The sequence below is a fragment of the Rhipicephalus sanguineus genome, chromosome 6, assembly GCF_013339695.2.
Source record: "Rhipicephalus sanguineus isolate Rsan-2018 chromosome 6, BIME_Rsan_1.4, whole genome shotgun sequence".
NCBI lineage: Eukaryota > Metazoa > Arthropoda > Arachnida > Ixodida > Ixodidae > Rhipicephalus > Rhipicephalus sanguineus.
Genome location: NC_051181.1, coordinates 124,558,500 through 124,574,445, shown reverse-complemented (window position 1 = coordinate 124,574,445; position 15,946 = coordinate 124,558,500). Strand labels below are relative to the sequence as shown.

The 15,946-nt window shown below is 46.2% G+C and overlaps 1 protein-coding gene across 1 annotated transcript in view; it reads right to left on the bottom strand.

Annotated features, from left to right (window-relative positions):
* Nucleotides 1-15,946, bottom strand: part of LOC119396341 (gastric triacylglycerol lipase) — a 45,256-nt gene that overhangs the window by 24,777 nt on the left and 4,533 nt on the right. Inside the window, exons 4-10 of the mRNA XM_037663523.2 lie at nucleotides 13,332-13,443; nucleotides 10,494-10,644; nucleotides 8,377-8,469; nucleotides 6,838-6,996; nucleotides 6,375-6,446; nucleotides 5,675-5,743; nucleotides 2,640-2,927 (exon numbers count right to left, since the gene is read on the bottom strand). Of these exons, the coding sequence (XP_037519451.2) occupies nucleotides 2,640-2,927; nucleotides 5,675-5,743; nucleotides 6,375-6,446; nucleotides 6,838-6,996; nucleotides 8,377-8,469; nucleotides 10,494-10,644; nucleotides 13,332-13,443 (944 nt within the window). The remainder of the gene's footprint in view (nucleotides 1-2,639; nucleotides 2,928-5,674; nucleotides 5,744-6,374; nucleotides 6,447-6,837; nucleotides 6,997-8,376; nucleotides 8,470-10,493; nucleotides 10,645-13,331; nucleotides 13,444-15,946) is intronic.

The following is a 15,946-nucleotide window of genomic DNA, read 5'->3' as shown; positions in this document are numbered from 1 at the left end:
ACGGGCACCGGAAAATAAAACGTATTATGCGAAAATCGTATTAACCAAAGAGGTTAAAGAAAGGAGGAACGCATGCTTACTCCGTAAGCAACCCACTTTTATTGAGCCACATTGAAGTATTATCTGATCGATTTGCGCTGCACTTTCTTCTTTTCAACGCCTAGGAGGAAGTATTATTATTGAAAAATATTATTCTGAATTTCTTCGTTTGGCGCATCACCGTCATCGTTGGACGCAGCGGCCGCGCCTGGCTTTGATCCTTTCGCCGCGAAACCGACGCTGCTGCGGCCTCAGCGGCTCTGCAACGTGGACATCGTGGGTAGTTGGAATGTGGTTTCATCTATAGTATACCAAATAACAAACTCAGGATTTCTAGATATATCGGTCAAGATTCACTTTCGAAGTGGTATTATCATATTTTGGGCAAAAATGTGATCGTATGAAACGCACGAAAATGCATTATTTCGAAGGGACGTTGGCCGGGAATAAAGAGAAACACGTATTAGGTCGAAGAACGTATTATGCAGAATCGTGTTAACGAGATCCCACTGTACCCTGTCAGCGCATTTTTTCTCCTTGGTTAGCTCTGAGTGCGCTCTACTTTCAAGGCTTTCTTTTGGCAGTCGTGGCCACGGCCCATCAATAATCACTGGTGGCGTTTGTAAACAAAGAACTCTACTTACTTTTTCGTTGTAAGCAGCATTTAGCCGATCACTGAGCAGCAAAGTGTACCCTGCGCCTCTAAGGAAGTATGTCTTGGGGCATTATTGCATCTTGGTCACTGAACTCGATGACCCGCATTTGGCAAGTACGTGAGCAACGCCCGCGGCACAGACATCTGTACAATATAAACGCCAGCACACAATAAACAAAGCCCCATGGAGATGTCAGGCGTATTGACTCAATAGGCAACTGATCATCGGTGACACAACGGGGGTGACGTTCCAGAGGTTTCCACAAGGTAAAGAATGCCAAAAATATTCGTCGGGAACACACTGTACACTGGAGGAGTACGAGGAATGCAAAATATCGGCGATATATCCAAGAACATCTTCATCTGCAAGCCTGGCGGTCTGTTTACGCTACGTGTCCTGCGTATATGCTTACTGGCTGCAGATGAAAAAAAATTGTTCAGTAGGGAAAGTCGCTGGATGCAGTGTCTCGAGAAGTGGACTTGCCTTCGTAAGGGCAGCAACTGCGTTCTCTACACCACTATACGTGTTTATTTATCTACGCTTTGCTCTTTCTCTCTCCCCCAATCTCGGAGGTAGAGGAGGGTAAGGAATAGCATGTGCGCAAAATCAGGAAGAGAAGGAAAGTGGAGGAGGGGGCTACTATGGTAGAGACGCCAACCACTCTATGTTTAATTTCGGACTTCCTTTCCGTATCAGTACATATATACTTGTGACACGTGTAGCATTAAAACGCAGTTCTCGACGTCGCTACTTGAAAGCTGTGGCGGTGGAGCTTCCAAACGGCTTGCTTACAAAAGTTCTTGCGTTCGTTAGCACTATCCTTGCGAATGGGTTGCGAAAAGAAGCAGGTGGCCAGAGCACAACAGAACGCAAGAGCTTGAGTACCGATCGGCTTAGGGTGCCCACTACAAAACTCTCTATTGCTGTCGAAACGTACAGGCATCGGGAGCTACTCGCCGCCGCGGTCGGCGCAGTGGTTACGGTGCTGTGCTGCTGACCCGAAAGACGCGGGCATTGATCCCGGCCGCGGCGGTCGCATTTCGATGGAGGCGAAATGCTAGAGGCCCGTGCACTGTGCGATGTCAGTGCACGCTAAAGACACTACAGGTGGTCAAAATTACCCAGAGCCCTCCACTACGTACGGAGTCTCTCATAGACTTTTTACGCTCTGGGATGTTAAACACCATAAACCAACGACCAATTCAACAACCACTAGCGTACCTAGTTAGAGAAAAACCTAGTTAAACTACCAGATGATGAGGATTGTAGGTGACGTTATCCGAAGGTTGTAGGGAATTCGGTCCCTACCAGCGGCAAGTTGATTTTTCATCAACTTTAATTCCTTTCCATTTATCTCGTAATCACTAAACTACAGCTAAAAACTACAAATAATGTCCCGTATGCCTCCTTTGGCTTCACTGTCTGTTGGTTTAACTATGTTGTCTCTAACAAAGGAACAAACCCTTATTTCACTCCCTTTTGTTCTAGCGTATACATAGTGACACTTCCAGAAAAGTTCTGCATTGACTCTTCTTGAACCAAGGAGCAAGATTACATAATGCTCTCAAGAGAGCATAATCTCATTAACGCATCTCTTCATGTATTGAAACGTGCTGGTTTAGGCGTGATACCGATTGAAAAATGTGCAATCTAGCCAGCGTAAAGCGCGGTATTTGGAGCAAGGACCTTTGTTGGTGTACTCAGCCTATTGCGTTTGCTCTGGCTTTCTGTAATGAAAGGAAGGAATTAGTAATGAAAAGGAGGCCAACAACGCAGGTTAATGAAACGTGTATTCTAATAAAGGCACTGCGTAGGTGTTAGGTCTTTCAAAGCCCGCAGACGCGATGCTCCGGTTTTGCAGACTCAGTTTCTGTGGACAAACGCTACAACGCCTCCAAGAAAGTGACAGGTGACCAGGCCGCGGGCATGTGCCACAACCGATCAAAAATTATGCCCTCCCTGCGACGTTAGTGGGTAATGGAGTCGTTCCATCCCGGAGTACTTGATCATCATCTCCAGAATCTTCTTGTAGACGTGGTTCCTGGCCAAGATGCTCCACGCGAAATCAATGTGCGTGAAGCCTTGCACCGGCACCTTGTAGCTGAGAACCAGGTTGGGCAGAAGCCTTTCGAGGTGTTTCACGTCTTGCGTGCAGGCCAGAACGTCTCCGTCGCTCCAGTAGAGGGCCACTGGTGCCGTAACCTTTCTGACGTCGTATTGCGGTGGTTCCGCCTGCGAGTTCAAGCATGTGAAACTTTATGCAAAAAAAAAAAAAAAAAAAATAAAGAAATAAAAAGGAGAAAGAAGAAAAAACAGGAAACTTTACGCGATTATTTAAAGGGCCATCTTAAGGCGAGGATTGAAGGTTCCATTTTAAAGGTCCCCTAGGATAAAATCCTCTGAAAATGCTTCAAAGAACGAGCGCGTTATTATCTCCTGGAGTTACCTCCTGGCGTTATCTCCTGGCACAATTCGTAACGCCAGCAGAGTGTTTACGTGACGTCTTGAAGGAATAAGCTCTCGAGTTATTCATAGACGAGAGTTATCAGTTGGGAATTGTCTCCTACCCTGCTTTGCCATGCAGTCGCACGCCCGTTCTCCCTTGTCCTGCAAGCGGAGATAATAGCGTGTAGCGGAAAAGCACGAAATCCCGATAGCTTTAACGCTTAGCGCTGACATGTTCCATGCGTTTTATGAAAAAAGACGTGGAGAGGAGGAGATAGCTTTTGTGGGAAGGGTATAGTGAAGAAGGCAAGGAACAAACCACTCTCTCGTCTTTGAACTCGGTGTGGTCTAAGGGTCTTTTACATGTCTTTGATGGCGCTGGCTCTTATAGCGTTTGTTGAACATTTGGTTCACTTGGCCAGACTTTAGGTTAAATTTGGATCGTCGACTTTCATAGCTTCGTGTACACACACACAATCCACCATGACGGGCTTGTTCACCGTCGTCCACTTCAGTGAGTCATCTGATGACTTAAAGAAGACTGTTCTACAGTGGGTGTCATCTTGATGGCACATAACCACATGAAAACAGTCGGCTCTTTCAATGAGCCTGTTCAAATAACTTTTAATAATTATCCTGATAGTTAATTGGCCCTTACCTTACGAAGCTTATGCTTCGATATCATAAGTATTCTCCTATACCCTATCCAAGTGAACAATTACCTCCCTTTTACGTGAGTTGAACTGCGGAGCAGTTTAAGGGACCACCCTAGCTGTCGTCATCTAATGTCTCGCGTTGTTGTCACCCAGCGTCTCGTGCCTCCCGTTGGCGCCACACCGGTCCCACGCTTGATACACATAAGCCGAGCGGGTTGCACGTTTGGAAAGCCAGCGCTTGCTTGCCCGTCAACGCCAGCATCGCCGAAGGGCTAATTCGTCTGTCCGAGCAAGCGAAGCGACAGTTAAAAGCCAGCATCAGGAGTTAGGTGCACCGCGCTCGGAGCAGCAAACAGTAGAAAAACAATAGAGAGAAGACCATAGAACAGAAAATAGTAGGGATGTGCGAATAGTGAAATTTCATCTCGAATCGAATTCGATTCGAATGGTGCCGAATAGTGGCCAAGAATAGCGAATCGAATATCGAATACAAAATATTTCATTGAAAATTGAAAGAAAGAAAGAACAAAGAAATAAAATGAAGTGTCGCCACGCTAGGGTGTGGTGACAGCTGTATTACGCGCTAGTTCGGGAGGGTTTTTTAAAATCTTTTATGAGTGCGGAGGCATGTTGATAGAAGAGCCGCCATTCCAGTGAGCAGCGGCACTCCTAATCTCCAAACGGCTAACAGAGGGGGGCATGGTAGCTAGTCCTTTATACCCCCCCCCCCCCTATGATCGCGCAATACGGCTCATCTGACAACGGTAATGTTGTGCTTCATCGTCATGAGTGCTGCGGACCCAAAAACCTTCGGGCGTCCGTTCACAGCAGCGTGTTAACTGGGCGCCGGAACGATGGGAGTCTCTGAACGAATGGTGCGGTGCGACAGTGGCGACTGCACAGCGCCAGCAAAATTTCGCATGGGAAGCCAATCACCGCGGGTTGCCCAGGCCAGAGCCAGGAGTCGGGACGTTTTACGGCGCTTGCGGCATATACGACCAAATACACAAGAAACCCGTGCCTTCGTTTCGGAAGCGAAGTTGTGAAGCGCTTGACAGTTTTGCCATGTTTTGTTTTTCTTTTTTTTACGTGCTGAAATGTCATAATATTCTTTAGGATAAACATGTGCCACCTTTTGAACCAGGATATCGGTGAAAGTTTTAACGAAATGCCGACTGTAACGACGTTAGCGTTAGTTTTAGGCACCCCACCCTAACCAAGTTGCACCATTAACCTTTGTCACGTTTTAGATATTCGTACTTTCGAATTATTCGAAACTTCGAATACTAGCTATTCGAAAGTCGAATCGAATTACTCGATTAGGTATTATTCGATTGGAATTCGAAGCTATAATATTTGCACACACCTAGAAAAAAGATAATCGCAAAACAAATGAGATAATCACAAGAAAAATAAAACAGAAAGGGACAGAAAATATCACACAATCACACGAAAAGAACAGAATATAGCACAAAAGAGCAGATAAACGCAAGAAATGAACAAAAAAGAACAGAAAAGAACAGATGAACAAAACATAAACACAAGGGAAACAGGCGAATCAATACTCCGCATTTCGTAGTTTTCACGTGGGGTGGAAGTGGCTTAGATTTCTTTTTTGTTTGTTTGTTTTTATTGGGCTTTAATAACATTCGTGCTAACGCTCAACTTCGGGTTGCCTGGGGGCGAATGCTTGTGTGCTCCTTGAGGCGCTGCGTACGTGTTACGTCCCTTATCCTTTATCCATTATGTGCAGAAACATAATGTCGCTAGGTGCTAGCGCCATAAAAAAAAAAAAAAAAAAACGAGGGTGTCAAGGCAGGTATCAGCGGTGTACGGGCTTATACTGCGGCTCACTTTGGTTCCCGAAAGTATACGTACCTGACCGTATATCTTCTTGTTCTTTATCGGGCCCCAGTCAAAATGTTGAAAGCGATTGGTCTTTATTATCTGAAATGAACGAGCACAACTACGATGTAATGTGTGCAAAGTGCGATTGAAGTGCGAGGTCTCGAACTGTTGAAAGGGCGGTTACACCTGAGCCATCGACCTCAATACCATCTGTAGATCTCTCGAAACTATTCTTGCATGTCGTCGACAGAAGACTTCGCAGCTGAAGGCGACGAAGGTACTGCTGAGGGTTTTAAGAGAAACGGACTTGGACAAGCGGCTATGACAGTAATGTGACGTGGCGGCATCCCGTGGCAGCCGCGGTAACTATACAGCTCACGATGCTCAAATCAGCCAATGGCCGTGAACATTGCGTTTATGGCGCGGCCACTTGGGCTTACGGCATCATTTATCCAGAGAAGAGCGAGCGATTTCAAGCTGACTTTGAGAATTAATTGTAAATTCCAGGCAACGCGCTGCGCTATAATGTTTGGCTCGCGTGTTCTCAGGAGTCTCGACTGCCGATCGACAGCGTTTTCTGACCATGCTGAAAAAGAGTTGCAGGGTCGTTTAAACTTTGTTTTTATTCTAACAACCAAGTAAAACGGGGCAGCCGAGTAAATGGCAACAACTCCTTCAACAAGAATAAAAACAGAGGCTTACACGGGAAATATAAAGGAACCTTACCCACCTGTGCGAAATGAAGCATGTTCCGCGCCGACGATCCCGCAGGGTTATTAGACATGTAAACTGGGAACCTAGTCTGCGTATATAAACAGTACAAGTTCACTTTAGTACGCAACTATACTGTATAGAAGTACGTTTATCTATTTACTGAGTTCCGACTACATGATTTTTTTTTCACCAATTCGTCGAAACTGATTCCGTATTTTTAATATAGGGTTATTTCGCGCCAAACGTCCCAGCCATTATGGGGACCATCGCAAATGCCTTCGGAAAAATATCATGCTTATATGTCGCACTGAAAACAGTGAATTGCTAGTATATTTTTCGAGAGAGAAATTTCTTGATCAGGTGGGAGCCTTCCGAATTTCGCAGAATGTCGTCTGAGTGTTGTCTGTCAGAAAATTTTAAATACAACCTCCTTACTTTGTGTAAGAGCTAACACCCAAGGGGTAACGCGCTATACGTACCACGTTCATTTCAATGGGAAATCCTCCATTGAAGAACTTGAAAGCAGTTGTGCAACTTCGGCTTTCCCGATAACGCCCACAAAGTTTCTTCGCCATTTTGCTGCTGATGATGGTGGTCTTGGCCATGAAAGCGCCGTTCAACGCCATCTGAACGATAGCCTGAAACGATACAGGCATATAACTTTACGGAGCATGGACCGAACAGCAGGGCTTAAAGTAAGGGGGGGGGGGCCGCCCCCCCCTTCCATTTCTTAAGGAGGGGCCGTATGTATGTGCGTATGTATGTATATAGGTCGCCGCCCTCGGAGCCCCCCCCCCCCCCCTCAAATGAAGGGAGACTTTAAGCCCTGCCGAACAGCGAAGTGAGGCGAGGCGAACGAGTCGATTTCGAGAACGATACCACAGCAGCAAAAGGGATTTCTAACTCCGGTTGTGTTGGATGCTTTGTGTATATACTCATTTTCTCCGCACGCGTGAACTCCGACCATGCATTGCTGGCGCATGAAACAAAAAGCTGTTTACATTGTTCAACGCACTTCGTTTTTCTTTTTCTTTTTTTTTTGATGCCGTCTATCTGGTAATCCGTAGAATTTTACGGGTGTAATCAACCCCTTTGTGTTTACAGTGCTATTATGACAGTTAACAACACAACAGTAATTACCAGTTTTCCGCACACGCGGCATCGCGAACCGGAGGCGCTCGTCCTGTGGGTTCATTCGCTCGTGCTTCGTCTCCTGTTGCGCTATTTTTCCCATTTACAAATACGTTTCACGTGCGGCGCGAGCCTCGTAAGCGCGGCTTTGAGGGGAGCTTACGTGAATACACGCACGCTCATAGGCATGCGGAAAGGGGGGGTAAGCCTCGTGCAAACCTAACTCAACAAAGGTCATTGCGGCTATGCTCCCCTTTCCCCCCTCTAGTCGCCTAACATGGGGGATGCAAGATCTGCCCCATACATTGACTTAGTAAGAGTTGGCGTTGCGACGAACCTTCGCCCCCTGAAAGGGAACCCTGCGCACGCCTATGCAAACACACACACGAACACGCCCACAAACACACAAAGAAGTGGGCGCGTGCAATGCGCTGCAGCCGATCAGGAAGCGAGGGTAGGGGAATGCCAAGCGCTGGCATCGGCGGAGAAACTTAAGCCGTTTTCCCTATATACTGTTGTTACCCTGTCGGACCTGCCCCGTCATTACATGTTTAAAGAATAAGGTTATGTCCACGCAGCTTTTAGACGATAATGGAGGCCGAAGGCCCCTGATGTTGCATTCCTAGAACCATTTACTACCCATCTTTACTTCCGAAAAGCCAGAGACCAAAGGCAGGCCATTGTGAGAAGCGCGTCATATCGCTTCATATCCATTTCTTCATCCATTGTGAAGCATGTTGTATGGGAGAGCCCTGCGCACGCCTATTGGTGTAGGAGTACTTCTGGATGCTATTAGCCCGCATTCAAGCATTTCCAACTATAATTAGAAAGCTTTTGCTGTATGATATTAAGACACAAATATTTGATAGAAACACATGGAAGCTCACCTTCAGTAACCCTCCTATGGGTGTTATGTGCTTGATATAGGATTTCATGTGGCCCAGGAATGCCACAGGCGCCATAGCGTTGAAAAGTCGAACCTGGAGTAAGATCAAAAGCAGCTGTTGCGCACTCACTGTACACATGAATTGCAAATGCATTTGCTGTAATAGAATATATCATCGAAAGTTATCAGATCGCTAGCAGACATGGACGATCGCTCGTCCCGTTGTGTAGCGCTCGTCCCGTTATGCAGCGCTCGTTCCGTTGTGTCTTTCTCGTCCGTGTCTGCTAACACTATATATGATACCTTTTGATGCATTTAACCAACTAGCCCAAAAAAGTCATTTTCTCAAAACTATAACATATCGTTCATGACAGTCGTGCTACCTGTACACATAAATGGCGTCTTGCGCATTCATCCGTAGTGAGTGTCAACACGTATCGCATCAGATCACGTGTTTGCAAGTGATCACGAGTAAAAACAGTGAATTATTGTATACGACGTTTCGACAAAAAGACTAGTATATTATTTTTCACGGCTTGTCTTCGTCACCTCGACGAAGACAAGCGTTATCCTTTGACTTTGTCCTTTCACTTTGTCCTTTGAATTTGTCCGTTGACTTCGTCCTGTGACATTATTCTGTGACATTGCCGACACATTACGATTGTTATCTTTTTTTTGTTTACATTGGAACAATGACATCTAATAGCTTGGTACTTACATTAGCAGTTACGTTCGTATTAACGTTTTAGTCTGGGTGCAAGCATAATTCAGAAAATTGGTTGTGCCAATAGGTATTGAACTACACCGGGAGGACGTTTACGCTGTATCCGATACCTGCGACGGTGGGCTACTGGTTACGGTGCTGGACTGCTGACCCGAAGGCCGCAGCATCGTATCCCGGTCGCAGAGGCCGCATTTGGATGGAGGCGATATGCTAGAGGCCCGTGTACTTAGATTTAGGTGCACGTTAAAAAACAACAGATCGCGTAAATTTCTGGAGCCCTCCACTACGGCGTCCCTCATAATCAAAGCGTGGTTTTGGGACGTACAACCCCAACAATTAGTAATATTGTTACAATGTATCCGATGAACGCAGGCTGTAATGAAATGAATGTTTTAGATAATCGGTAACGGTGCCCCCAAAACGACAACGCGTCAATTTCGCCTGCAGCCCTTTGGTCCGAATTTGGAGGCTTCCGTTCCCACACTGTATACGAGGCAGGTGCACTTAATTTCTGATTCTCAACGTGAATACGAGAAAAAAAAATGCACTACATCTAACGCCACCCAACTGGAATCCATATACGGCAGAGCTCCTTCGCATGTTCATTTTTCACCTGACGCTCAGGCACAGTGGAAATTTGAGCACCTTGATAGGCGTAAAAAGGGTGTTTGGCTGTCGCATGGTTAACACCCTCACGCTCAATGGGCAAGAGGAGTGCGCATGTGAAAACAAAGGCAAGTATCTTGTTCGCTGTCTTTTCATTGCAAGTAAAAATTATGATAGGCGCAACAGACAAAGGATAAAGAAATTTCCTTAGCGCCCCTGCAGTTATTTTATTAGATGGTTCTGTGCACACCAGGTGTTCACGATCAATGCGAAGTTTTTAACGACGCCTTTTCTCGTTGTACATGTTGTTGAGCTTGATGTTAAATGTTAATAGACCCGTAAATGTGAGGGTGGTTACCCATGGGACAGCGGAACACTTTTAAGGGCGCAAACATTTTTAAAGCGTGTCTTGCTGCTCGTCTTCCACCCACTTCCTGCGACACAGTACGATTTCCATTTATCAATACTGGCCAAACTGATCTCGGAGGCCTTCCTGAAGCAGATTATAACCGGCAGTGATACTGAAAGGACAAGTGAATTAGGAGACCGGAAGTGACAACAGAAAGCGTATGAACGAGTAGTAAGTGGAATAAAGACGCGAGTTAAGAAACCGGAAGATAAACGGGATGGGTACGTAAGACCGAAAGTTCCGGATGCTAACTCGTTCCGAAAGGACGAGTTAGCATCCGTCCTTGTAGCATCACGGTTGGCAAAATACGAAGATGTTGATGAGTTAAAGCATAGCGCTTAAAAAAAAGGAACAAAGAAAAAAGAAACCCGAGGCATACCTTCTCGTTGTACTGTTGCTGCGTCGCCAGCAAGCCGAACATTATCAGGGAGCCTTGAGACCATCCGAGGTAGAGGAGCGATTTCTGCCTCGTCTCGTGCAAGATCATGTCTATCTGCGCCGGAAGGTCGTACTTGATCATTTCGTCGAAGCTGTGACAAGGAGAAAGAAAGGAGGCGGCATTAAGCTCCGGAAAAAAATATCCACAGCATATCCACGGGGTGAATGAAGAGTGGGGCGAAGCTCAACAGCGAGCGGATTTTGTTACAACGGTCCCCCTAGCGTACGTCGCCGCACTAAATCGAATGATTGCCTTCCACCAATGACACGCGCCATATGTGAATCTTCCGTGAATTCTGCCCAGTACGTCATCAACGACGTGAGATCGGGCGCGTTTATACTAAAGGGTCGGTGAGTCATGGCGACTTGCAGCTCACTTTAATTTTACATGTACGCTGTGAATTTTTATTGTTTAATTACGGACAGGAGAAATCTCACAAAGGCACTACATTGAAGGTCAAAAATCACACCATCTCCCGCTAAAGGGGACCATGAGGCGATGCGAAGCAGCGTTTCGGCATGTAGAGCCCGCGTTTCAGAGAGGGAGTGGAGAGAGGTGGGGAGAGAGGAGTTGTGTGGAGAGGGCTTGCGCATGCGCAGTAAGGGTGGTCACGCCGCACACCACCCCCGGATTGAACTCCGCTATAAGATGCTTCACATCTAAAAACGCCATCTAGCATGCATTCACCCAACCGCCATATTGCACACATCTCTATGGGACAGCGCCATCTAGTATATCATCACCCAACTGCAGTTTGCATGTATCTCTATGGGACAGCGCCATCTATTGAATGGTACGGGAGACGCGACGGCGGGGGAACGCCGGACGGAGCGACGACCGACCAGGTGATGCCATAAGGAGCTTCGCCCCTAAAGGACCCACGCAATGCTAGTTAGCATCTTCTTCAACCATGTAATGACGTTGTTCATTGCTGTCGTCGATACACTAGAGTTGCACCGATATGCGCGCGCCCGGGGTGGGAGGCGGGGGGAACACCCTGGTCATCTAAAAGGGGGTGCTAATTCTGCCCCTTACCTTTAGTCAGGCGTACCTGTCGCGTTGCTAGTGTACTTGTATTAATAGCCGCAAGAGAGTTTATTACGGGCTCTAGAAATGCCGCTCTTCGAGCTTTCGCTGTGACTGTGCTGCGCTTTCCGCGCATACCTGGCTTTTTTTTTTTGCCAATAATGATGACCAAGGACCCCTGATGTTGCATTCAAAGAACTGTTTACTTCCCATATTTGCCTCCCGAGAGCCGGGGATCCAAATGGCAGGCCGTCGTGAGAAGCACTTCATCGCTTCATTTTTATTTTTGCATTGAAGAGCTTGTTTTTTTAACAGCGGAGCTATTTAAGCGCGATGTTAGGCCCCGCAGTGTGAACAAAAGATATCATCACCATGATCGGCCTCAATCTTCCAGCTCGTTGCACGGCCGGCACGTACTCTCTTCGTCCTGATCTTCTTCTTATGAAATTGCTAATTAGGACTAATAAAACAAATGACTAATTAATACATCGCTAATTAAGACCACACTAATTAAGACTGCGTAAATTATGACCTTGCTCATTAGACTTGATGAATAAGAACATATTAATTAATTCCTTGGCAATTAAGATAGTTCATTTAAGACACTGCTAATGAATCGTTCGCTTCACGTAGCCACGACGGCACTTCGCCAAGCGATGTAGTTCTACGCTGCACACTGCCAAGTCTTGCAATGCCTAGCCAAACCTAGAAAATACTTAGTCGAGCTTGTAGAAGCCGAAAGAAGCTAGGCCACAAGCTCCGCTGTTAGTCTAGCCTGGCAACACTAGTGAAAGCTGCCCACATTTTCTTTATCGGACTCTACCAACGCGAGAAGAGGGGTAGGGGCACTGCGCCCAAACTTGTCTGCCCCTATTGGGAAACCCTGCACACGCCTATGGATGCACTGTGAGCGGTTTTTTATCTGTCGCACGGCAGCAGCTGAAACCGCACTTATAAGGTACGATCTGCGACAATTACACCCGGTCCTTCAACTTATTCGTTAATGTTTTTATAATTATACGCGAGAGCATGCCAAAGCCCGTCGCCACTCACCATTCTTTCTAAATCGAGGAGGAGCGGTTACACTGAGACGTGCTCTCGCAGGTGGTGTAGTCACTTCTGGCAACTGTGCTGTACTGTCCTCCTTTCTTTTCCCCAACTGTATGATATATACTACTTGTTGCGGAAAGTGTGTAGTGTCCCTATAAGTGAAATCCTTTGTTGGTTCCTTTTCTGCGTCTGTTGCCATCTTCTCGCCAATCCAGTTCATGGTAGGTTATATATATATATATATATATATATATATATATATATATATATATATATATATATATATATATATATATATATATATTTTCTAGATTACATTTTGTCATTATTATATTGTTTTATGACACTGTTTATATCCTTCTCTGCTTCACAGGGGCCAGCCCCTCCCCCTTCTCAATTCCTTCTCCGAAAAAAGTGTTTTTAAGGTGTACCCATGAGACTCCTCTTAAAGGCCAGCTTGCCTGCCATGGAATTACTCGCACTACAGCACTACTCTCCTTACACTACACCTCACTTAAGCCCTAAACTATTCACTGAACCGCCCAGCCCAAGTTTGGCGCTCCGTGCGACTGATACCAGCTCTTTTTTTCTTATTACAGAAACGCTCACCTACGGCTACACTGGCTGTATAGGGGAGCCAGTTACGCATAATGAGTTAGTGTATGTAGCGAAGTATCTGTGGTAATGCGAGAGTTCACTTACCTGAACTCCCAGAACTTTTTCTGCCACCTTTTGAGGCGGAGGTGTTTGGAGTAGCAGTTGCCTCTCACGTTACCCAACCACACGTCGAAACCATGGTCCGCTAGAATGAAGCCTGAGCAAGAAAAAAAAAACATTAAAAAAATTGGAGGCAACCCTAATCATTGACTTCGGTGTCTGGTGGTGGCACTCGCACTTCGTGTGCCCTGGTTTATTCCCTTCGTTAACGTCGGGCTTCGTCGCGCTACCAAGGCGAATCTATGACTATGGTGTGTCCGATATGGGGCATATTGTTATAGTGAACTTGCATATTATCATGATTGGCTATACTGAGCGAATGAATGAAACACACACTCAAAGATCCCATTGTTTCTCGTGCGCATGACGCGTGTTATCTCATCAACGACGGCCAACGGCGGTCTCAATATGAAATCCTGCAATACATAAGAAACCCCGTTGTTTCGAAAGTACAGTGGTCAACTCTCATGTCTATAACGCCGGAGCGTCGTGCTCGGAACTGCATGAGCGACATCTACAGCTTGAAACGGGCCACATCAGAGCATGCGCAGTGTCACTGATGCGCTCGCCATGTAATTTCCGTCTTTGTTATCGCCGCGGCCGCGACAACTGATTTCGCCGTCAGAGGCGCTGACAACCGTTTAGCGCCTACAAAAAAGAGAGAGTGCAATCACCGGATCGGCGTGTTTTATACTGCGCACTTATTCTCGGTTCGCAGTATCATATCATACTGACAGTGCTCCGGACAATAGATAAACTTATAAGTGGGCGCAAATCTGCTGCTGGGACAATAGGCAGTTTTAGAATAGCGTACGCTAAGTTAGCGTTAGTGGTTGCGGCCCGCTATTTCCGTCACTTAACGGGAGCCCGCAAGCGGTTAGCGTACGACGCATGCGCAGTTGCGCGAAAAGCCAACGCAAAGCTTTGCGTGCGCTATTCTAAAACCGCCTAATGTGACCGCGAACGGCAAATCAACACGCAGCATAGCTTTCATCGCGCGCTGAGAATGGTTCGCTTCGCTTCGTTTCCTTTTTTTTCTTTTTTTTTTCTTTTTGTGATCAATTGTTGACAGCGCTTCCAACGGCCAAAGCAGTTGTTGCATTCGCGGTGATAACCAACGATCGAAAATGCAAGGTAGGCGTATCAGTGGGGCTGCGCATGCTCAGAGGTGCCCCGTTTTCAACTGTAGATGTCGCTCGTGCAGTTCGGAGCACGAGGCTCCGTCGTTATAGATATGAGAGTTGACCACTGTACAAACATAGCTTGACGTTCGTTTGCTGTGGAGCGGGTCTTGTCCTTGAGGTAAAATTGCTCGCGTCATTCTGTCATGTCGGCAAAATGTTCACCTCTATGTTCACGTTTGCGCCACGTCCATTTTTCCTACGCAAGAACGCCGGATTAGTCGGGTTAGCCGATTAGCCGAAAAATTTTCTTCGACGCGTCCATTGTCCGATGACTCGATTCGCCGGAACCTAGCCATATAATGCTTTGCTGTGAAAAACAAAAAAAGAAAAGCGTTGTAAAGACAACATCTAGCAACATCATGTGACGGTGTATATGATTACGATATGTCTCGGAAGGAATTCTACTACCGTGTTCACTCGCATACTACAAGCACCTATGAGCATTGGAAAATACAGTGTTGACAGGAGAGAAAGAGAGAGAGAGAGATTTATTTACAGAAAGCCAGAGAGGTCGGCCTGAGCGATAGTACGCTCCAGCCTGCTACTCTCTACACCGGGGGAGAGGAACGGGGAAGGAAAAAGAGTAATGAATGACGATGGAAAGTTAGGGAGGTGAGTATACACAGTCCCGTCAAGTTGACGCAATGCTATAGCCGCGCATCCAGTCCAGTAGCGCTTAGGAAAGCTGTGACCGCTCTCACTACCACAGTTGCGCTGTTGGCGTCAGGCCAAGGGCCCAACACAACCTCATCAGTTAATGGCCTATTATGAAATTGTTCAGTAGAGGAAATAAGGTTCTGTCGTTCACGCAGTGTTGACTAAATTATGACTAATGTCGGCTGACGATGGCTTGGCATGATTAACATGATGGCTTGCAATGACTGGAAGGAAAACTCCACTCAAGTACGCGTATTATTTTTCGCGTATTGTTATTGTGTCTAACAAAGAAAAACGAGCCCTTAAAAGCAATCTTCTCTCCTTCATTCATTGAAATATAGCCATTCCTTCGGTGATATGTGTTGACGAGCAGAACTGTAACGTTTTTGCACTTCGATATTTACTCGATTGTTTTTATACTAATCCCAATGGTTGTATATTTCTCCTTCTTTCTGCTCATCTGCGAAAACAGTGTCGTGAAGTTTTGTATGCTGTGGTTTGCGTGCATGTTCGTTTCATTTTCGCAAGTGTTGTAATCAACTTCGCATCGTGGATCATCCTGGCACTAAATAAATAAATAAATAAATAAATAAATAAATAAATAAATAAATCGCAGCGACAACCGCACGAGAGAAACCTTGAGTCTGCAGCCAACGTCTCGGCAGCGGCAGTTGTTGAATATCGAGACGCAGATCTACAAACCCTCGTCCGTTCATCGTCTATCACTCCAGCTGTCAAGTCGATATTTCTGCGACCACC